This window comes from Elaeis guineensis, chromosome 2 (genome assembly GCF_000442705.2).
Source record: "Elaeis guineensis isolate ETL-2024a chromosome 2, EG11, whole genome shotgun sequence".
Lineage (NCBI taxonomy): Eukaryota > Viridiplantae > Streptophyta > Magnoliopsida > Arecales > Arecaceae > Elaeis > Elaeis guineensis.
The window spans coordinates 93646066-93669118 of record NC_025994.2 but is presented as its reverse complement, the minus strand read 5'-3'; the positions used below and the strand labels follow the sequence as shown (position 1 = coordinate 93669118).

General features: G+C 39.1%; 2 protein-coding genes across 5 annotated transcripts; one reads left to right on the top strand and one right to left on the bottom strand.

Moving 5' to 3' along the window:
- Positions 1-8327: 8327 nt before the first annotated feature.
- Positions 8328-9458, bottom strand: LOC105050545 (ethylene-responsive transcription factor 4). The gene has a single exon (XM_010930618.4). It carries the CDS (start codon positions 9025-9027, stop codon positions 8509-8511), a length of 519 nt encoding a protein of 172 aa, XP_010928920.1. The 5' UTR covers positions 9028-9458; the 3' UTR covers positions 8328-8508.
- A 4226-nt stretch (positions 9459-13684) lies between these two features.
- LOC105050532 (glutamate--glyoxylate aminotransferase 2) lies at positions 13685-22693 on the top strand. 4 transcript variants are annotated; one of them, XM_073252208.1, is made up of 14 exons: positions 13685-14129; positions 14314-14494; positions 16172-16237; positions 16468-16585; positions 18528-18609; positions 18705-18792; positions 18931-19089; positions 19412-19585; positions 19716-19847; positions 20530-20595; positions 20817-20881; positions 21276-21367; positions 21460-21616; positions 22441-22693. In XM_073252208.1, the coding sequence occupies exons 2-14, from the start codon at positions 14378-14380 to the stop codon at positions 22568-22570; spliced, it is 1446 nt and encodes a 481-aa protein (XP_073108309.1). In that variant the 5' UTR covers positions 13685-14129; positions 14314-14377; the 3' UTR covers positions 22571-22693. The 4 variants fall into 4 exon arrangements, with proteins under 4 accessions (XP_073108309.1, XP_010928898.1, XP_029123125.1 ...); XM_010930596.3 differs by having other exon boundaries at positions 13685-14199; XM_029267292.2 differs by lacking the exon at positions 22441-22693 and adding an exon at positions 21973-22370 and having other exon boundaries at positions 13685-14199.
- Positions 22694-23053: the final 360 nt, after the last annotated feature.

The window sequence follows — 23053 nt, the reverse complement described above, 5'->3', positions numbered from 1 at the left end:
TTATTATTTACAAAAATCAATAATTTAATGAGAGAAAGAAAGAGCGATGGGGAAAGCAACCGGCAGCCGAGAGAGAGATTCGGGGTAGGATATGGAAGGTGATTTGTTATGGTGACCGCACCCGCACGCAACAACCAAGGAGGGCAGAGGATGCGCACGGGGCGACCGACGCGCTTTTAGGCGGCCCCGGGCCGGCACCAGGAATCGACGCCTTTTGCGGAGCGCCGGGGTCCCCACACACGCGCACCGTGCCCGTCTCTTTCTTCCTCGGCCCTGCAGCAGAGCGGTGGGAGTTGATTGGACGCAACGCCGCGGAGTGAAACGCGCACGTTGACTGCGGGTCCCAGCTGTTCCCACCAATGGGTGCGGGGACCGTTTTGGGCCGGGCGGCGGTACGAGTCCGGCTACGGGGCTAGGGTTCGGATCCCACCTATGGGACGCTGGCCACTGGCTAGTGACAAATAGTTTTTCATGCACCTATTTAGCACAAAACTATTGCTAAAGTTTATGAAATTAGTATATGATTTCGACTTCTTATCGACTTGAACGAGAGAAATTTTCAGACGAGCCACCCTCCCATAATGTTAGGTGGTTTTTCATCCTATTGCATCTGCATCAAGATACCAATTTTGTTGACTGTAACCTACACCCTTCAAAAATTAGCAGGGAGATTTTCCTATGTGCTACTGTATTTGATAAATTTTTCTCTCATTTGTTTTCTGAGAATTAATATGGAAGGAAGTTCTATAAAAATCTGAATTAAATTTTGGACCACATGCCTGATATCCAACACCCAATGATTTTACTACTCAAAAAAAGGATCCTTGGCACAACCTTGAATGTGAATGTCAAATTTTAGACATACAACACTTGTGTGCATTACTCAGCTTCACCAAGATTCACTTGTAAATGCACAATTATAAAAAAGGAGTTCAAGTTGCTTTATTCATGGCCATGAAACTAACGCCTGATGGTGACCCATATACTTTGAAGCAGTATCTGTACACGCGGACCATTTGAGATCCGCACAACACGAAAATATATAACAGTGTTTATACAGGAAAGGAAAGAGGAGGTTGCTTTCAAGCACAGCATCAGCACCTATCACGCAATCCTTTCATGTTCACATCTCGTAAAATGTACAGTAGCGATTAGCCATCTATTTAAGTAAATAATGGCTACAGCTGACCATGCATGGTTGGAACTTTTTACTTGAAAGTCTAGTTATCAGTATGTTCTCAATGGTATATGAATAGACTCCATAGTACAGTTAGCCATCTTGTGCTGCGATGGAGGCACACCAACATTGTCCCTTCCTGGGTGTTGTGGCCTGGAAGGATGCTCTCAACGACAATGACATATTCATCATTCATATTTTGCTAGCTACATCAAATATAATTGTAGATACTATATGTTATGCTTGCTCATTATCATCCTTGAAGCGAATATGCCAGTGCCTATGATCACTAAGAGGTGCAAATTACCATAGAACACGGTCTGACTATTCTCTATTGATATCCAAAATGAACCAGGGTCGCGTCTTTTAAGCAAAGGAAGGATTCGCCTTCATTCGCATGAATCCATCATTTGATCATCCACTGCATGGATCTCAAGGCGCTCTAGATTCCATTATTTATCCACTTTCATAGGTCTTAAAGTGATCGGTGGATGATTTAATGGAGGATTCGTGTGAAAAAAAGGCAAAACCCGGAAACATCCAAGACCATGACACCAAACTTAAACATCAATCTCCTTCCGGATCTTTATCTCAGATTAGTGATGATATAATCAGATGTTAACAAAGTAGATTCAGCCCATCATAAATTATTTAAAAAATCCAAGTCCAACAATCAAAAGCCTAAATTCAAGACAATCCGGACAGTAAGAAAGAGGCCTGACCCAGTATGGGTAAAGAAGCGAGGCATGTGTAGATTGAAGTCTCTCTTGATAGTGATATAAACATGTGACCGAGTGCATCTTCCTAAACGTTGTCCACGAAAGGAGGGGGTTCCATCGCTTCCCCCGAAGATTTTGCTCGGAATAAGACGCTGGAATGTTTTCAGCCACAATATCAAACTAGCAAAGCCAAGCAACTGGCAGTATAAATAGTTTGGATCGAGCACATCAGTCGTACCAATGGCCGTCGTGCGACTCTGTCAGCCGATCGATTCCGTGGTCCCGTGCGGTGTTCATTGTTTTCACCTGCGGATACTTATCAAGTGGATGGGATTCGGATCTAGATTTTCAGGAAGATCTTCGCTAAAAGAATAATTGGATTCTTATATTTGTAAACATAAGCCGTCCGGTAACTACTAAACTTCTGGAATGAGCCGAAACATGCAATAACTGTCCGGAATTCTGGAATTAAACATAAATTTTGAAGTGGACTCTCGGCATACTTAGACTTTTAAACATTGCTCGAGATACCTTTATAAATTGTTAACGTATCATAATTAACCATTAAAAATCAACGATTCAAGATTTTCCGTTACAGCCACATGCAATCCAACTCCATACACCCCATCAACCATCTTGGTCACCATGTAGTGACTTGAGAACACCAAAAAAGAAAACCTTATTTCTTGATGCTTTGGTCTAGATGGGTGCGGAGTGGTTCGGGTTTGCATGCAGAGGTGGTTACGGTTTGCACGTAGGGTTCAGCCCCTGCTTGTCTTCAAAAAAATAAAATAACTAACGGCACCCCAAACTTTCTCCCCCTTCTCAAGTCTCTACAAAAGTGTTTCATGAGGCAACGCTAAAATAAAACTCTAGAAAAACACATAACGAGCTATTTTGTACCCATTTGTCACTGCTAGATATTGGTAAATGGTCTTCAAAAATAAATTAATAAATAAGTACAATAATGATGGATGTAAAATATTATAGACTAACTGTGGATATCTAAGCCCTACGACGTTTTCAAGAAAAATATGTTGACAAATTCAACGAAGAGGAACAGAGAATGGAGCATAAGCCCATCGCATGGACTCGTAATCCTTATATTTATCTTTAAGAGTTCTTTTCTTGTTTGTAAGTACCGTTAAGGTAATGTTTGAACAAAATCTGAGGTAAAAATAATTACAGTAATACTATTTTCCTTAAGATTTTTCTTCAAACATTAGCTAAATTATCGCAGTTTGGCATAACACGTGCGGAGCCATGTGCTCAGCCGGAGAGGAGGACAAGGATGGCGAGCCCAGCAAAACTGAAAGATAGCAACTGCACCGGCCACTGACACCATCCATACAACTTTATTAGTCTAATTTCAGTACACTGCCAGTTCCCAAGTGATTCCAATGACCCGATTTGTTCCACTTATTTACGCTGTGAAAGGAGTGGGAACGGTCATCCGAACCGAGGCCTAAGCTGAGGAATGGTCCAACTAACAGGGTACGAGCTTGGACCTGGATCTGGAACCAGGAATCATGCATGGCCGAACCTGGGCTGCAATCGCTATCACAACATGTTTCTTGTCCCGCACCACGGGGAACCTTATCGATTAATCGGACAATTGAAACAAAGCATTAGACCAGGTCCAGTTGGGTTGAGGTGACCGACCATGTGGTGGGTGATCTAATGTCCTTCTAGTGCTGGAATTTGAGACCTTCATAAATTTTTCCTTGTGATTTATTATCATAATGTCTATAATTTTCTTCAAGTAAATACTTGCTAACAGGATGGACCAAGTGCGCGCGTTCCATCAAGTATCCACTGTTGAATGATTGCGTGTTCATGTAAATATAAATATACCAATATGGACCTACCGACCATCTGTGGTAAATGCCGAACATATAACAATTTCTAAAAGGTGTACTCATTTATGCATATCCATTCATGTATCTGTCTTCATAGATTAGATAGATGCCTCATATTAGTATTTTAAATGTTGTTTCAATAGCGACAGAAGAGTGGAAGTAATATTGCAGCTTCCTGCTAATTGCAAAAACAAAAAAAAAAATGTTGATAATAATGGGCAGAAAAACTAATTCCAGATATTGTACTGTTTAGCAGTCACTTGATCTGTTTTTTTTTTTAATAAACGGAAGGTTCAAATACAGTGAGCTGCACAAAGGGACAGCCTTCTCTTCAAATATCCTTAACTTGTCAAATCCTAGCAGAAAGCTGGATTAGATCTTAGGCTACTTGGTCCAATTGTTGATAAGTTTATAACTTGATCATAAATTGACCACTTAAGCTTCACTGTTGAATTAGTCCATTGTTTAAAAACGCAGAAAACTAGACTTGACTTGAAAGTTAGCTAGGTCAAGTTGATTCAAATACTCAGCTGAATATCCAGTGAGTCTTGAATCAAAAGTCAATAACATATAGAGAGTTAGACTAGGATGTACTTGAATGCATTGGCACCCAAATGCTTTCACATGGATACTAATTTTTAGGGGACACATAGAATATTGGCTGTGATTTATTGGTATCATGCAATCAATATATTCATCAAATAATAAAAATTAAAAATATTGAGAGATATTGATGGTGATCTGACATGTTATCAATTATTATTTGTATATTGACATCTAGTGTGCAAGGGATGGGCTAAGAGAACCTCCTCAACACATGACACATGATGATAATTAAAAACATTTAAGGTTGTGTGGATAGGTGGGAATGCCGGAAACAATGAGGTTTTGGGATGGGTGAGGAGTAGAAGCCCTAATCCTTTTTGTATTATTGTATTTTGTACTAAATGTATGCTCCTTAACTTGCCATGGTCAAAATTTGAAAAAAGAAATAAATAAAAGATGGTATTGAAATAGATTATGCTATTATTTAGGATTTGATTAAGCCAAACAATTGAAACTAAGTGTCAAGCAACTCATCGAGTTAAGACTAGTCTAAAATCACAAAATAGATCCAAACCGTTAATTTCGGTTATGTTTGGGTTTGATTTTTTCAGATCTGATTCGATTTTGATTTCAATTTTTAAAACTCGAATTAAATTGCAATGACCTTTATGCGTATATATGCATGTGTGTGTATATATATGTATACATATATGTTATGTATATATGTGTGTGTCAAGCAACTCATCGAGTTAAGACTAGTCTAAAATCGCAAAATAGATATTTCGATTATGTTTGGGTTCGATTTTTTCCAGATCCGATTTGATTTCGATTTCAATTTTAAAACTCGAATTAGACTGCAATGATCTATATGTATGTATGTATATATATATATATATATATATATATATATATATATATATATATATATATATATATATATATATATATATATATATGTGTGTGTGTGTGTGTGTGTGTATGTATACATGTATGTTTTATATGTGTGTGTTGGGGTGGGGGGGGGATTGGCTCACTGATATTTTGCCACAACCGTCCCAAGGCGCCTACATTCCCAAAATCGGAAAATCCACATCGTGCTCTTGTAACTCATAAGTCCTTAGTATATTGATTTCCTACCCTCTTTGAATTATCTATCATCTTTCTTGTTATTAAATATCAGTAACCAAATTTCAATTTCTACAGAGCAAAATCTGTATTCCTGCAATTGTTAGCAAGGGATGGTAAAAAATGCAATGCTGTTGGTAGCATGATACATAAGATGAGGCACATGCAATATTTGAGCTCTTATTATCATTTAGTGCACCTATTCCGTACAACTGAATTATGATTTTATTGAGGTGGGTTAGTCAACGATCAGAAGGAAAAGCTTGGAGTTCAAATCAAAAAATGAAAAAAATAAAAGAGCCTGTTTGTTATCATTATTTTTTTTTTTTCTACATATTTATGCAAGATCACATGAATATTGACGTTTGAAGGGAAACTCATCCAATACTACGCATCCCATGACTTTGAAGGAAAAAAAAAAAAACAAAATTTATAGCCAATAAAAATCTCTATACATTCGCTCCAATATAATAATATAATTTAAAAATAATAAATAAGTATATCAAAAAAAAACATAAACCACAGATTTCATATCAGGCATCCAATGTAACTCAGCAATTATATAAATATATAACACAAATCGTGTATATCGCAAATTCATCATAAACATCACTAATGGGTTCATATGATTTATCCTTTATGTTTCATTAACATGATCTAAATCAATATTTGTCTTTCAATTTTAGACGAACCACGATGACATTTTGGATCATGACTAGCAAACTATAAATCATGTTTCAACCAGTGGTGGCAAATCAAGATATCCATATTTTTGTCCGCGATGGCAAACCAAAATATCCGCGCTTCGGTCCGTAGTGACAAACTAGGATTTCATAATTCGGCCTATGATTAGCAATCCAAGATATCATGATCCAGCTCGTGACTGACAATCCACATTATAATTAGTCAAAATCTCTTATATAATCAATAAAGCATTGACTAATTTCATATTATATTTCTTGTCCAATTTCAAAACATTCCATGTAACAATCAAAATAATCGACATGTGATATATATACCATAAAGAATCGTATATTGAACGTAAAGTCGGAAATCATCAGGCATAGTATAAAATATATATACAGATGATCATATAAAGAGATGTTTATCTCTACTACTTTCAGACTCAAGCACAGTAATCGATCGATCAACCTCTCGATTCATGAACTCAAGGTCAAGATATTCCATTTGATACCTTGTGCAGATAATTATACCTCTATATAATCAAAGTCAACATAATAATTATAGGCCATCTTGGATACAATAGAAAAATTAAGATAAGTGATCGTAACATTGCAAGTCTAGGACCCCTTCTTAGAGTCAACCAATTAATCAGGTTTGTCTAGATTCTAGATCCTTCACTGATTCATAGAGTATCTACAAAGAGAAAGAAAAAAAAAAGAAGAGAGAGAAAGGATAGAGGGAAATATATCATTATTTTTTATTTTATTATTTTTTTTCCCTCCTCTCTCTTTTTCTCTCATTTTTTTTTCTTTATCGTGGAAAAAAAGAGAACAAGGCCGACCACCATTCATGACGGCGACCCTCGATGATAATAATCCTGATGACTTCAGCAGTAGTGACTCAAACCCTCGATAACCAAAGCAAGGTGATGCCCAACAAGGGCCGCCGGTTCAATGGAAGAAAAGAAGAAGAGAAAACAAAGGAGGCTCGGTCCACCATGACATCTAGTGGCTGATGGCTCAATCTAGCCATCAAAAGCCTTCTAGGGTTCGAAAAAGAAAAAGTGAAAAGGAATAGGAGGTCAATACCTCAACTCCAGTGATCAATTACTGATGGCTCGTCAGAAATGCTTGATGGAAAAGCTCAATAAATCCCATTGATTTCATCGGCGATTTGATCGAAGATCTGGGCAATACTTCGAGGAAGATGGAAGGAAATTTATTGGAGTTTTAGGGTTTTTCGCCGGAGTTCTATTTGCCTTAAAAATCTTCTTTTTGAAGTAATCGAGGAAGAAAAAAAATTATGATCGGGATCTTCCTCCACGTCACGTGCAAAAAGGGCCCACCTATCCAATCCAAGTTTAGGCCTACCAGTCCAACCCAACTTAATTCAAATTCCAGGTTGGTCCGATGGATTGGGTAAAATCTCTTAAGGATTGAGGGTATTGCAATAGTTCAATCCTATTTAGCTAATTTATTGCATCCCATAAGTTGCCCATTTGACAAAAGGCGAAAAACCTATAATTCAATAAACCGAATCAAATCGACCATCCTTTTTGATTGGATTAAACTGATATTTTTGTGGTCAGTTTTATTCTGATTTTGATTTTAAAAATTAATTCAACTTGATTCGGTTTGAAGATTGATCCAAACAGATTCAAATTGAACCATATACATTCCAAATATAAAGCATTTCAAGAGCTGTATGGAGCACGATAAATGAATGATATGATGTGATAAAAGATACAACCCGAACGCCCACTTGGATATGCCTGAGATGAATGCGTGAATCATGGTTACCGTTGAATTTGGGCGCAAGGCTATCACCCATCTATCCACGTCATAACGCCATGAGGCAAAACCATTCGGTCCATTTCCGTTCACATGCACGGTGTAAATGATCGGCTAGCCGACATGCGCATTGCCCGTGTACCTCTGGCAAGACAATGAAGGCCGTCCGTCTATAAGTAACAGCAACAGCGGCGCATTAAAATTTAAAACCCCCTGGCCGATGAACCATGACTCTACGGCGCAATGCCATCCGCCGCTTCGCGGCTCCTTTTCGTTCTCCAACAAACAACGCACCATGATGGATAGGAGGGGGTCAAAAATTTCTGACTTTCCGCCATGCATGTAGCGTACTGGTGCAACGCTTTTCTAAAAGCTCACTCTACTTTCGTTTCATCTCATCCAAAAAAAAAAAAAAAAAAAACAAGGCTTTCATGAGAAGATTTTTATATTAGAAGATATTATATACACCACAGCCGAACTTCTATTGCTGCTCTATAGTAGACGACCCCACTGAGGCCCAAAGGAGATAGGAAATAGCTAAAAAGAAAGGGGAAAAGAAAAGAAACTAGGAGCATGGCAAGAGCAGACACTGGAGAGCAGCAGGTCTTTCAACCGAACAAGAGGGACGCGGCCGGCGGCGGCTCGTTGAGATCGAAGGGTAGACCTCTTGCCACCGCGCCGAAAAAGGACGCGGACGCCGCCGCCGCCGGCTCCTGCGCCACCTCCCTCCCCATTCCCGGCGGGCAGTGCCCGCCGCCACCGAACCCTCCCAGCATCAAGATCGTGGACGGCGGGCGAGACCCCATCGCCGCGGCCACCGCCTGCGGCGGAGGCGGAGGCGGCGCCGGCGGCACCGGCGCCGGCGGGCCCATCCAGAGGTGGCAGGGGAGGTTGAGGTCGAGGCTGAGGTGGGGCGGTGGGGGCGAGGGGAGGGGGAAGTTGGTCTTCGCCTTCTCGCCTCGGAGGGAGCGAGCGGCCTGGTCGTAGGCGAGCGCGGCCTCCTCGGGGGTGTCGAAGGTCCCCAGCCACACCCTTGTCTTCTTCCACGGATCCCGTATCTCCGCGGCGTACCTCCCCCACGGCCTCTTACGGACCCCCCTGTAGTGCCCTTCTCCTCGACTCCCCATCTGTTTGCTTCAAAGAGTGGAAAAAAAGAAAGAAAGGTGAAGCAATAACGAGAGGACAAGGAGGTAGAGGCTCGCGGTAGAAGATGTGCGTGTATATAATAAAATAAATTATAAGGTGGGGCCCGTCGGCAGCAACGGTGGTGGGCGATTTTGAAAGCGAGGAGGAGCGACAGGGGGAAGCAACCCTGGTCGCCTTCTATTTGGTTTCGCTCTATTCTCTCTAAGGTCTAATCTTCTCTCCGTCTAAAGCGACGAGTTTAGACACGCAGGCGCTCTCATGTGACTCGCCTGAGCCCCACCCTGAGGCCGTGACGTCAGCCCTACCGCACCCCACCTGCTGTACGGACTGATGAGCGGCGCCTGCCATCATTTTCCCTCCTTGCCTCTGCTTCTTTTATTATAAGCTTTTTTTTTTTTTTCTTTCAGCCCCCCGCCCTCTCTCTCTCTCTCTCTGTGTCCTGAGTCGTCAGATAAAGCGGACGGAATAAAGAAAGGACTCGGAGCAACACTAACAGCAGTGGTAGTAGTGATACGGGAGTAGGGGAGGAAGGGGTGGTGTCCCGTGTCGAGCGGTCAGTGATTCTGGGTCTCGGGGGGACTACTGTCTGGCCGACGCCCACGTGGAGCGCAGCGGTATCGTGTCGTGGGGCGGGGAGCAGCGCGGCCGCGTGACGCGTGTGGGCGCCCGCCCCTCCCTCTCGCCGCTTTTCACAAACCAAAACCAAATCAGCGATCCGTTTCGTGGACGGCGGAGTCGGTGGGTGGGACAATCCCCACCCTTCCACTCCTTTTATTTAATGCCCACCAACACGCCAACCCATCCTCATAGTAATACCACAACACCGTACACCGACTCCTCCCCTTGGTCGTACCTTCCGCTCCGTCGCACGTGTCAGGATCCAGATCTGCTTTGTTGGGGATGGTGGAGATGTGTACGTTTTCGCGTTGGGTGTTGTGAGGGGAGGAGGGGATGGGGAGTGGGGGGTGAGTTAAGGGTGGGGAAGTGAGGAAGAGATGCGGTGTTTGTGGGGTACGAGATGAGGTGTGGGTAAAGGCGCACGGGATGCACGCGTGTACGCTACGCCGCATGTTGGACTTTGGATGTACGCTGGATGCATTATGGGGCTCGGGAGAGGAAGGAAGAGCAAGTACATGCCATTGTGGGGCCAGCTGTGTTTGGCCCACTTTGATCTCCGTGATCGGGAGCGAATCTCTACGTTGATACTCTCTGCTGCAAAATTTCATGCGTTGTGTAACATCTGTTCCGTTTTGACGAAAAATTTTTGTGTAGATTTAATCTACAATAAATATTGTAAATTAAATTAATAAAAATTAAAATTAAAATTGATGAAAGATTAAATATTAAATTGAGATTGTAATTAATGAAATAATCAATTAAATCAATGAAGTAACCTACATATCAACTCCCAGTCATCCATCAATTGTGATATTTATTTTTATTAATTTAATCTATAATATTTATTGTAGGTTAAGTCTATATAAAAATATTTTTATTTTGATACTGTACATATTAATGGGGTTATTTATTGACTGCGTCGTTCATTGGTGCTTCGTTCTTTTTTTTCGAGTGAGAAAAGCTTAGCCCATGAGCCTGCATCTTCAGCAAGGGAGCTATTAAAGCAACGGTCGTCCATTTATGACCCTCGGTACAGAATATTTTACCGTGATCTATCTTGAAGGACCATTTGTAGCCATCAAGGATAGAGGTATTATTAGCTGAAGTGAGCATGCAACGATAAATAATGACTTTAATGATAAAAACCATTGTGCAAACTGCAATACGTATTCAGATTTTTCTTTTTTTAAAAAATATTCTTTTGTGGGAAAGTGATTAGACATTGGATTCTTTTATGATGGCCAGCCAGCTTTTTGACAACGGGGTGGAATATTACAAGAGCTAGCTAGGAACCGTACGTGGCTATGCTTCTTTTAGGTGTATGATGATGTGTTGCCATTCAGATGTATGATGTGCTTGCTTTATTGAAGTCATTTGAGTATTAGCATGTGATGTTTGACATGAGAGGAGATGCCGAGAAGCCTGTACATACTTGGATCATTTGCATTACATGATCACTGAGACTTGACTAGTAGTGCACTCGAATCTTCAATTGTGTTAGTCACCGCGTGCTTGGGTCGGGACGCCAAACTAGCAATACCTCTCACATGGTTGAAGCCTCTACAAGTATACAATCAATGAAGGAATGCATAGCAAAATTAGCTTATATATAGAAGATGCCTCCACATCGACCAAGTGTAGAAAAAGTATATTAATTAATTGTATAATATCAAGACGCTGGTTGATGCTTAAGAACAGCTCTATTTCCACCCTCTTCATGTTGAGTTTTGGCTTCTCTAGCGACGTAGGGAAAGAAAGAGTTTGCTCAAGGTTCTATTTCTTCAGCCCCACATTGAACTGAGAGGCGGTGTTCTCTTGGATTTATTATGAATAGCAGAGTGATATTGATCTATAAAAAGGCGCACTTTAAGTGGTGCGACACTGTTGGTTCCCTGGCATTTTTGAGTGGGTGAGAGAAAAAGAAGAAGAGAGGAAGAGAAAGCGAAGAGAGATGGAGGCGAAGAGAAACGGAGAATAATATTTTTCTTGGAACTTTTTCTTCATTTTGATATCTCAGTGGTATCTTAGTGGTGACGTCCTTCTTCCACGCGTAGTTCGATTTCTTGGCGAGATCTCTTTTTGTACGAGATTTTATTGTATTTTTTCTGGATTAATTTCTCTCGGTGAATGCATGTAAAAGCCATGCTCCCTGTTTAATTATTATAGTGGATCTCTTACTCTCCCATTAACGCAGCCCAAATTTTGGACAAATCAAGTTAAATCTTGGTATGTCATGCTAGTTTTACTTTCCATTATTTTTATTATTTTATTTAGATAGACTTAGTGGGGAAAATAAAGAAAGACTTTTTAGTTTTCCAACGAACCTTGCCTGCTTACATTCCAAAAATATGTAAGTAATGTGTTTGTTTCTCCATTAGATTGCGAAGACAACGAACTCGTGTCATTTTGAGACCGCAGAGAAAGAAGCTATAGAAAGTCGTTGATTGAAGTTAATGAATCACACACAGTTAATGTAGAGAGAGAGGAAGTTCTCTCCCCATCTCCTCTCTACCGTATGTGTCCACCATACTTCTACGGTATACAGAACCTATAAAGGTTCTACTACAACCTATACCTTTTTTTTTAAAAAAAATATTTTAACAATAAATCAATCACAGATCTTTTCTATCATCCCTTTAAGAGAATCAAGAGTTTATACTTCATCTTTTTATGAGAATAATCTGACTCAGCGCTCTCTTGCGCTTAGAAAAATGAGAGCTACCCATGCACCTATCCAAACCATCATAGATAGAGCCAGCCATACTTAAAAATTTTCCAATAATCTTGTTTTCCAAGCAAAGTTTTCTAAGAAATAGAACTCTACAATTTGTAATATATAGGAGATAAGTCTCGCACAATCCTAAACCTACAATACATGATGATTCGAGGATTTCGATGACCCGTCTAAATGAAAGAGCTATATATCTCTGTAGATGCATGGTTGCCCAAGGATCTCAGGTGAACCAGCCCACAGTAACTTTTATTAGATCTTTTAAAAATATCAAGGGTTATTATTGTTAATAGGCCCATGTAAGAGATCCGATATCCTTTGATAGTTCAGAGACAACAAGAATATAGATGTATCTTGACCGTATATCAAATATGCTGATTAAACTATTTTTTTTTTAAATAAATCACCTAACAATCTTGCCAATGTTATTGAAGTTGTGGTCAATGTTAAGTAGGTACCATTCTTTCACCCTTAAAAAAAAAAGAAAAAAAAAAGTCTAGGTAATCACACATGGCTTGGAATTAATTTTCCTTCTTCCTTTGAGTGAAATATTTGCCTAGCCTTTGCAACAAGGTAAGTTTGATTAGCTTGAAATTTAATCTCAAAAAATTGTACTCTAAGATATATAATACAATAGTTAATTAAAGATCATAAATACTAATATCTAGTAATTAAATATTTTCAGAGATCAATTTTTCAAGAATAGCATCGCATGCGAACTAAATGAATCCTTAGAATTAGAGGTGAGTCAGTCTAATATAATGTAATTCCAAGGAGCCGGCAGATGGCACGCGTCGAAGAAATATATCAATCACCCTAATTCGTTGGTATAAACCCTCCGCAACATGAGACAAATGCAAACGCAGCTGATGCCAATGTCTCGGTATATATATTGTATACGCGCAGTCGCGCATGTGCGAGCCCACAGATTTTCCTTGCGGTCTTTTCAGGATCTGCCGGCAGCTTTCTTCGTTCGGCGTGAATGCCCTCAAAAAAACCCACCAACGGGGGCTCTTCTCCACCGTTACCCAATGGCCAGTGTCCAACCTCCGTCAAGAATTGAGGTGGACCCACTCGAGCTTACCATGCCTCGTGAGCTAATCCGTGGAGAAGCCTGTATGCTGTTTCGTCCGCGAATCCGTCGCAAATTGCTACACGACAAGGAACTACGCACCAAATTGTGAAGCCACCTCTCTCTCTCTCTCTCTCTCTCTTGTTTTTTTTTTTTTTGGGGGCTGGGGGGGGGGGGGGGGGGGGGGAGTGTAGAATCTCTCTCTCTCACACACAAACAGTTCTCTCCGGTGTCAGACCAAGAGTGTTCCGATTGGTCCCCGCTCTGCCACACTTCTGGGAGGAGCCACTTCCTCACCTTTATCTGCCTCTTATTTCCTCTCGATCTCTCGATCCTGATAACATTTCTATCCCATCTCCCTCTCCCTTCTTCTTCTGTGGTCGTGGATCGCCGCCCCTCCAGTTATCCTTCTCTTGTCCTCTTTTGGATTCTGAGGACCGGCGGATACACATATTCTATTTTAATATAAGCAACTGGGGAAAAAAAAAAGGAACGGATGCCGTGTCAGGCATTATCCCTCCCGAGTGACGATCGAAAACGGACATATATCCCTCCAGACTCAATCATTCTTCCTTTTTTTATTTCGGCTACCTCACTGAGCCCTGCCCCGCCCGGTCAACCTCTCACTCCCACTTTTCCCTCTCTCTCACCAATCTCCTGAGGTAAGATCTGGGGTGCCTCGATTTCCCTTCCTATTCTTGCCATCCTTGGTCTTTTGAAACTGCCCATTAGGTAAAATTGGTTCTTCTTTGTATTAACCATCCGTATGCTATTCAAATGATTCATTTCAATCTACTCTATTGCGTTCAGAGTTTAATCTGATGGGTAGTTGCTCTTTTGTGACAGAAGCAGATAGCTTCCCTCCTCTCCCCTGTCTTCTTTCTCCCCTGTGACTATCAACTAAGTAACCATGACGCCGAAACCGTTGGACTACGAGTCGCTGAACGAGAATGTGAAGAAGGTCGCATATGCCGTTAGAGGAGAGCTTTATTTTCGGGCCTCCGAGCTACAGAAGGAAGGGAAGAAGGTTTGCTCCTTCTTACCGGTGGCGTTTTCTGATTGTATAATTCTAGGGCTTCTATTTGGTAGTAACCTGAAAATAACAATAATAAATTTATTAATACTGATCATAACAATAATATTAATAGTAATAAAGTGACGAAGAAATTACATATGTAGATTCGTGAAACGTTTATCAGTGATCCGTCGAAAGATGAAATATGTAACCAATAAAGGCATTTGTATATATGCATTGGGATCCTAAGTCAAGGTTATCCTTGTTATACGATTCCATCGGTACTCTTTCTTACCATGCAATATACCTTTTTTTTTTCTTTTTATTTTTTGAGAAAAAAAAATACTGTTAAGTATATTATAGTAAATTATCTGGTTCCATTCTTTTATCAGTACATGTTCAGGTGTTGATACATGTCTTTCAGAGTTGCTTTATCTAGGTCGATAACTTCATAAATTAAATTCCAACACTACTCTTTTTAGCTCTTGCATTGTTTTGGGGTCAGTTATCTGCTAATATTCAGAAAAAGGGGCCACTAGGTGTGTAATGTCATAGTGATGTATAGCTAGTGAACAAAACATGGACAATTGGGATTTGTGAACGCCAAATTGGAATTTTAGAGGAAATTGGTGAGGAAAAGGGTATGAAACATACGCAAAATTGAAAGTCTCTGATATGGGATATATATTATTGGAAACCTTAAACAAAATGAGGGGCTCTGATAAAGGCCGATGGCCAGCAAACACCTGAGAGTTCAGTGTAGAAATGTGACTGAACTTTAAGGTTGTTGCTCGGGGGATTAAATGGAGCAACATGTTTAGATTGTTGTGAGATTTGATCAAGCCATTGATTTTTAAAGAACTGCATTCTATGATCAATTTGTTCTGCTTTTCTGAATAGCAGGGGGCACACAAACTTCTCCAAAAATTTGTTACTAATTGGCGAACTTATGATGTAGTCCAGATCCATGTCAATTTATTTAAGAGCAATTCATTTACGATAGTATGACAGGTTAGGTTGTATGAATTAGGCTAAGTATATACAATAGGATCCTTAATGTGGGACCATGCATGCACAACCAGATGAGCTTGACATCTGTGTGAATGCTGAGCTTGATTATAGCTAAACTTCAATTGCATAAAGTAAGAAATGAAAGTGAGGGTAAAGAAGTTGCGGGTAGAGAATTAGGCAACCAGAACATATTGAGGTTGTCTTCAATGTGTCATAAAAAGCTAGAGTAGATGGTGTGTTGAGTACTAAAATTTGGTCAGATTTGTTCAAAGGATGTATATGTTACCATTGGTTAAATTTGTGACAAAGCTCTGGAGTTAGATATCGAATATGGAAATATGAAAGCATAACAAATTCAAAATCTGATTCATAGAGCTGATACAAAATATACGCAACAATGTCTGTTGTTATGCTGATTCTATAATTATTAAGTTAGGCATTTTGTGCTCAAACATTTTAGTCTGGTACATAATCATGTTGATGGATATAAATTTCTATTAGTGGTTGCTACTTCTAATGGAGTTTGTGATACATACCAACCACTTGAAATCTGAAGTTCGATTATGTGCCTGCATTTATGTAGAAGCTTTCTTTTCCCTGAACAGTGTGCCTCGCAAGTTATAGTGATCTGAGCTGGTTCTATTTTTCCTGTCCCACTGTTCCTATTATTATTTGCAGATCATATTTACAGATGTTGGCAACCCTCATGCTCTAGGACAGAAGCCATTATCATTTCCTCGTCAGGTATTTTAACTTTTATTTCTTATTCTTTTCCTATTAAATTTTGCACAGCTCCCATTCTTTTATCTTTGCTTAAAAATCCAGGTCTTCCTTATACTTTAAATTTCTGAAAGTCATTGTGAGAGGAAACTGTTGTATAATAATTTTCCTGCTCAAAGTAGACAGACGTTGCAATCTCAGTTATTACTTTTTTGCTTTGTAAATTTGTCCTGACATGATACCTTTTTTAACAGGTGGTAGCATTATGTCAAGCTCCATTTTTACTAGATGATCCTAATGTTGGACTTCTCTTCCCAGCAGATGCCATTGCAAGGGCTAGACATTATCTTTCAATGACTTCGGGTGGTTTAGGTACTTAATTTCATGTATCTTGCATATCATTCTCCTTCATCCATGTTGTATTTGTACCTCTTATGACTTGATCTCCAGTTTGCAAACCTCCATCGCATCCACCTATATAGGAAGAATTGAGTAGATATGAATTTGAAATACAAAAGTGAACAGTGCTTTCCTTCTAATACTCCATACTGCCTTATTGGTGGTTTTTGACATGATAAGCTGCCTTTGTGGTTAACTTTTTGCTTTGAAAAAACCTCTGTGTGAGAGACATAACAATCTGGAACTTTGGCAAAGCTCTGCTTGCCTCAATCTGATGTTGGAAAAAAAATTGCTAACTAGTTTGATTCTTTCTTTTAAAAACTAATAAGTTTATTCTAGACCTTCTGTTGTTGAAATGTCTAACTCATGCCATCAAACCAACGGTAAATGCGGGATAAAATCGTTGCTACTATCTGATTGCCTGGAAATTGTGCACAGGAAAAACTTGTGTTGTTCTAAATTCTAAAAGCACGAATGAGCATCTTTGGACCTGGAGACCTTTCCTTCTAAATCTTGTTTATGAATGCCTAGCAAAAATGACAGTGATGGCATTGGATCTTAGGCTTATCAATGATATCTAGGTGACAATGGATGCTTCAGGGTTGCTGGAAAGACAGAAAGGCATACTTCGAAACCCATATATCTGGAACCTAATTTAGATAAATCCTAAATATGACTGGATGAGGACTAAAGAGGTTTCTGAGCCCGGATACATTATTCCTTATAAATTTTTCGGGGAGTTCTTGTACTGTTCTTGAACTAGCCTTCAAAAGGCTTTGTTTGGTATTCTTAATTTATTATGGCTTATTGAGAGGAAAACATAACTATCTTCTGCACACTGTATTGATTTTGCCACTGCACAGTTTTTATTCATTTTGTTGTTCTTTGTACAAGACTTCTGCATTTTCCAACTTTGCCCTCCAATTGCAAATTTTTGGACTTGTTGAACTTGATGAATTGATATTGAATGCTTTCAGAGTCTCTGCCTCTGCTCATACTGACCAAATAAAGTTTAAGGGTATTGGAAAACAATAAAGGGAACAACCATACTGTATCATTGGGTATCTAGGAATGGCAGTGTGCTTGTCAGTGTTCTGAACTTGGTGTTACATAATATTCTGCAATTTCTGATGAACAAGTTACCTGGCAAGAGGTGGTGCTGAACTATCAAGAGTCTGAGAAAAGTGTAAATGCTGAAGTAGTTCATTGCTTATGCTTCACTATGAGCACTTTGATGCAGTCATGAGAATGAGGAAAGAAAAAAGAGGGGGAGAACCATGTACAGTAGGTTCAGCACCCACCGCATTCAGATATTTATCTGCTACCATCTTAGATCTACTCTACGGGGGTGTTTGGTTCGTAACCGAAATCAGAATGGGAATGAAAATCGGAATGGCTTGGAATCAAAGTCGGAATGGCCAAATCCTCCAAAGTGTTTGGTTCGTGACCAGAAGCAGAATTGGAATGAAAATTTGAATCTATGGAGGAGAATAGGGATTGAGTTCTATATAGTTTGAACCATTTCCATTCCACCTTGGAATCGGAATCGGAATGGGACTCCTCCCAACCAAACAGTTGGAATGGGAGTCACCCATTCCGATTCCGATTCCAGACTTCTATTCCCCCCAACTAAACACCCCCGATGGTACTTGCAAATTACATTCATAAAAAGTTGATATTTGCTAGTATATCTTATTTTTGCACCCTCGTCCTCCGCCATATCTTCTAATCTTATAAAAAGAAAGCTACGTGTGATTTGTAATTACACACTTAGGCTTGGATGAATATTTGCCATCAGCTATTATCATGCAAACAGTTCAACATGGCACACAGACTTCTCTATTGTTGCCATTCTTTTTGTATAGAAATATTATTATGTGAACCTAATTGAGAGCTGTTGCTTTCTCTTTGGCAGGTGCATATAGTGATTCTCGAGGCATTCCTGGAGTAAGAAAGGAAGTTGCTGATTTTATTGAGAGGCGTGATGGGTACCCTAGGTAATAAAATAGATACAAATAGATATTTATGATGGTGGTGTATATAGAATTTCAGTTTCTGCAACAACTGGACATGTGTGTTGCACTTTTTGCAGCGATCCAGAGCTTATATTTCTCACTGATGGTGCCAGTAAAGGTGTCATGCAGATGCTAAACACCATTATCAGAGATGAGAAGGATGGGGTATGATCCTTCTTGAATGATACAAACATGTTCATAATAAAAAGAATCTCTTTTTCACATTTTTTAACTTCTATGCTGCTTCTTGTAACCATCTGTGTGTTCTATATGTTTGGGATTTTTTTTCCTACATTTTGGCAGATTTTGGTTCCGGTTCCCCAGTACCCCCTTTATTCTGCTGCAATATCATTATGTGGTGGTTCTCTTGTCCCATATTATTTAGAAGAGGAGGCAAACTGGGGACTTGACTTCTATAATATTCACCAATCTGTAGCAGCAGCACATTCAAAAGGGATAACCGTAAGTACCCTACCATTTTAAATCTCTTCTTTTTATGTGTTTGATTTTATTGTATCCATCCAAGCAGACATAGAATTGGAGCTCCCAAAATATTAATAATTGGTTCAGTGAAGTGACAATTAACAAGAATTATTTGCATTTTGCATGGATAAAAATTCTTGCTTTTTTTCCACTCCATGAACAGCTAAATCCACTGTCCTTTATCTTTACATGATATTATGTTATACTTTCATATTCAAGCACAATAATTTCAGAAAAGTATATGGCATCTCTTTCATTTGGCTATATCCAATGCAGTAACTCGAAGTTATGAAGGTTTCAGGTTCGAGCTATGGTGATCATAAACCCAGGAAACCCTACGGGTCAATGTCTTAGTGAGGCCAACATAAGGGAATTGTTGAAATTTTGTTTCCAAGAAAATCTAGTCCTGCTAGCAGATGAAGTTTATCAGCAAAACATTTATCAGGATGAACGACCCTTTGTGAGTGCAAGAAAGGTAGGCAACTTAACTGTATGTTTTTTAACTTTGAAGCTGTTCTGATTTTTTTTTTTTCAAAAAAAGTCCAAATACTAGTTGTCTGGAGATCTACTTTGACCTGAAAGTGATCACTCTTTAATACTTAAAGATACTGTTCGACATGGGTCCACCTATAAGCAAAGAGGTCCAACTTGTGTCTTTCCACACTGTGTCAAAAGGATATTGGGGAGAATGCGGACAGCGGGGAGGATACTTTGAGATGACTAATCTTCCTTCTCAGGTATTTTGGTTCCATCACACGTCCTTTTTTTCCTTTCCTATAAATTAAGGGTCAATGTGCTGCCGGATTCTGTCTTCATATATGCACCTTCTACCTCTCTGTAATATTGTGCCATGATCTGAGAATTGCTGGATACTTAATTACCATTTTAGAATTTCTGAAAAAGGTAAATCAGAATTAAATTACAAGGAAAATTTCTCAATACTTCACTTAGTTGCCAATTCAGCATTTTTTTTCGATGCTGTCTACACTTATTCCTCCACAGCAACTTTGGAACATTTTGAAAGTAAAAATAAATTTCATTTATACTGGAGTCTACTGTTTTTGCTACTGGACATTGGACCCGTACAACATCTTCTATGAACCCTCTATAACATCAAATGTGCATATTAGTTAGTATCAACATTATGAAAACAAACTGAACGAATACAAGACAATAAAGATATAAAAAAGATAACAAATTTCTTTCTTATGGTGATGGACAAATGGTTCATGGACACATGAGGATTCATTTTTGTGGACTTTTATATCTAGACATGAATAATCAATAATATTTGTACATATATCAATTTATTTAATTTGTATGATTTATTTATAGCCAGATCCGGTAGAAATATGCTTGTAATTTATTGCGTCACCTAAACTATTGATATTTGTATTTCCTTCTTTGTATCTGGCCCAGACAGTAGATGAGATCTACAAGGTTGCATCTGTTTCGCTCAGTCCGAATGTCCCTGGGCAGATCTTTGTAAGTGATTAAGTTTATTAAAATGATTCATTTTCAAAATTTTAACTGTCATTGCAACAATACGAATTGTGTTGTTTATGACAGTACTAAACTAAGTTTCTTGTTGCATATTTAAATATATTGTTACTTGAAGTTTTATTTACTTATTTCATTTATCCTGCTCCCATCATCATCATCATTATTATTTTCATGAAACAAAAAAAAGCTACTTTATATTTCAGTTAGGGCTGATGGTTAATCCTCCCAAAGCAGGAGACATCTCATATTTGAAGTTGGTTCAAGAGAGGTATGATACTATTTGACGTAGTAATAAACAAGCATAAATAATCCAGTTTGAGCATTTTATTGATGTGATAAGGGTCAATACTTGATACAGTCCCCAGGAGAATACGTACCTTATGATATGCATGTAGGTGCAAACCACTGCTAACAGTGATCCTTGGCTATCTGTCATGTCCAACTATACATTTAACACCTCCAGCCTTAGTGATTTACAACAGATGTGTCATTATCATAACAGAAATTATAGATCAAGGATCATTATTTTTCAGTTAATTGAAGTGGGGTATGTTAGAAAATTTGTTGTATCATAAGGTTGTTATATCTGAGTCAGTATGTATTAGGACATTCTTGAACAATGTCATCCATATGGTATAATATGATATTCTATTATTCTGCAGCAAAGCTGTTCTTGAGTCCCTTAGGAGAAGAGCACATATAATGACTGATGGATTTAATAGTTGCAGAAATGTGGTTTGCAATTTTACAGAAGGTAATACCTACAAGTATTCTGTCTGTCTTTGATTTTTCTCCAAATTTCCATCTATGCTTGAACTTGGCTGCTCATGTGAAAGTTGGTTTCAGGAGCCATGTATTCATTCCCACAAATACGCTTACCACTGAAGGCAATTGAAGCTGCCAGAAAGGCTGGCAAAGCTCCTGATGTTTTCTATTGCCTCAAACTCTTGGAAGCAACCGGCATTGCCACTGTTCCAGGCTCTGGTTTTGGCCAGAAAGAAGGGTAATCTAAAATTTTTTTTATTTGTCGGCATATCAGTTCTCTGGTGTCTTACAGTTTTTAGATAATGAAATTATGGAGCGAAGTGTATGTCTGTTGACAACTTACATTACAGGCACACACATATACGTACATGGGCACATATCATATATACAAATTTGTGTAAATTTGTAGATGTTTGTATGGTAGATGGTAAATTGATAATGATGAAAAATGCACTTTAGATAGTTACCGCCTAGATTGTTATCCTGCAAATCTAAGCCATGTATCAATAATAGTCTGCACGATTCTGGCTTGGTACGTGCCCCAGCTTTGCTTTCTTAAGTTGATTGCCTTGATTTAAACTGCAATTTATGCAGGAAAACCATTAGCATGCCTTCTTCTTAAGTTGATATGCGGAATCCGAGTTAGCCTCCATGTTGGCTTGCGACGTAATGCCCAGTCTTACAAGTTCTTGTATTTTCTGTTGTCTGTTTTGCAATTGGTTTCTGTAATTGAAACACTTAAATTGATAACCCTCGGTCATTCCATTCGATCGGAAAAAGCCCAATGAACGCATCAGGATTTCCAACTTGCCTGCTTAATATCTCGCAAGTGAGTCAGAGTTCCCCTGTTCATTAGGTTTCTTAACTTCTGTATTTCACATTGAGCACTTACTGTTTTTCTGGACTAAACCATTGGAGGTGTTCTTTTGTCTGTAATACTTTCTGGAGCTTAACCATATTTCATGCTTGATGATAATGATTCGTTGACAGAATTCTCATTTTTGTTTCTCCCAGTTCGTTTCAACAGAAATCATTAGTTCTGTCTTTTCCCTCTTGGAGCAGGGTTTTTCATCTAAGAACAACCATCTTGCCGGCGGAGGAAGACATGCCTGCAATCATGACAAGTTTTAGGAAATTCAATGATGAGTTTATGGAACAATATGAAGACTACAGAGGCTACTCGAGGATGTAAGTTTGTGAAAGCATATTACAGATGATTTCTTAAGATCTTATTATACAATCGCTGGTACATGAAAAAAATAAACACAAGCCTCACTCTCCATGTGAAGGAATCAGTCTATCGGCATTTTTGACTTTTCTCTTTGCCATTATTCTTCTGTTGGTTGTGTCTATTTATTCGAAGCTTGTAATTGTTTTCCGAAGCACTTGTCATATGTTATGGTCTTCATCATATGCATATAATCTTCTTTTAAAAAATGGCTCTTTGATGGGGTTAAGGTTACAAATCCAGCATTGATGGATGGTTTCTTAGCTTGTATAGGCAAGCTCTGGTGGTTGAGCGGCGTTTGAAATTTTGTTCCAAGGGTTAAGCCATTGGTCGTTGCCCCCTGTTTGTATTTTCGTATTCTAAGATGCGTGCTATATAATCATCCATGTTGTGTCTGACACGTGTTGTCAGGCGTGAGGCATCTATCCGTCAAGTGATTGCGTGCCG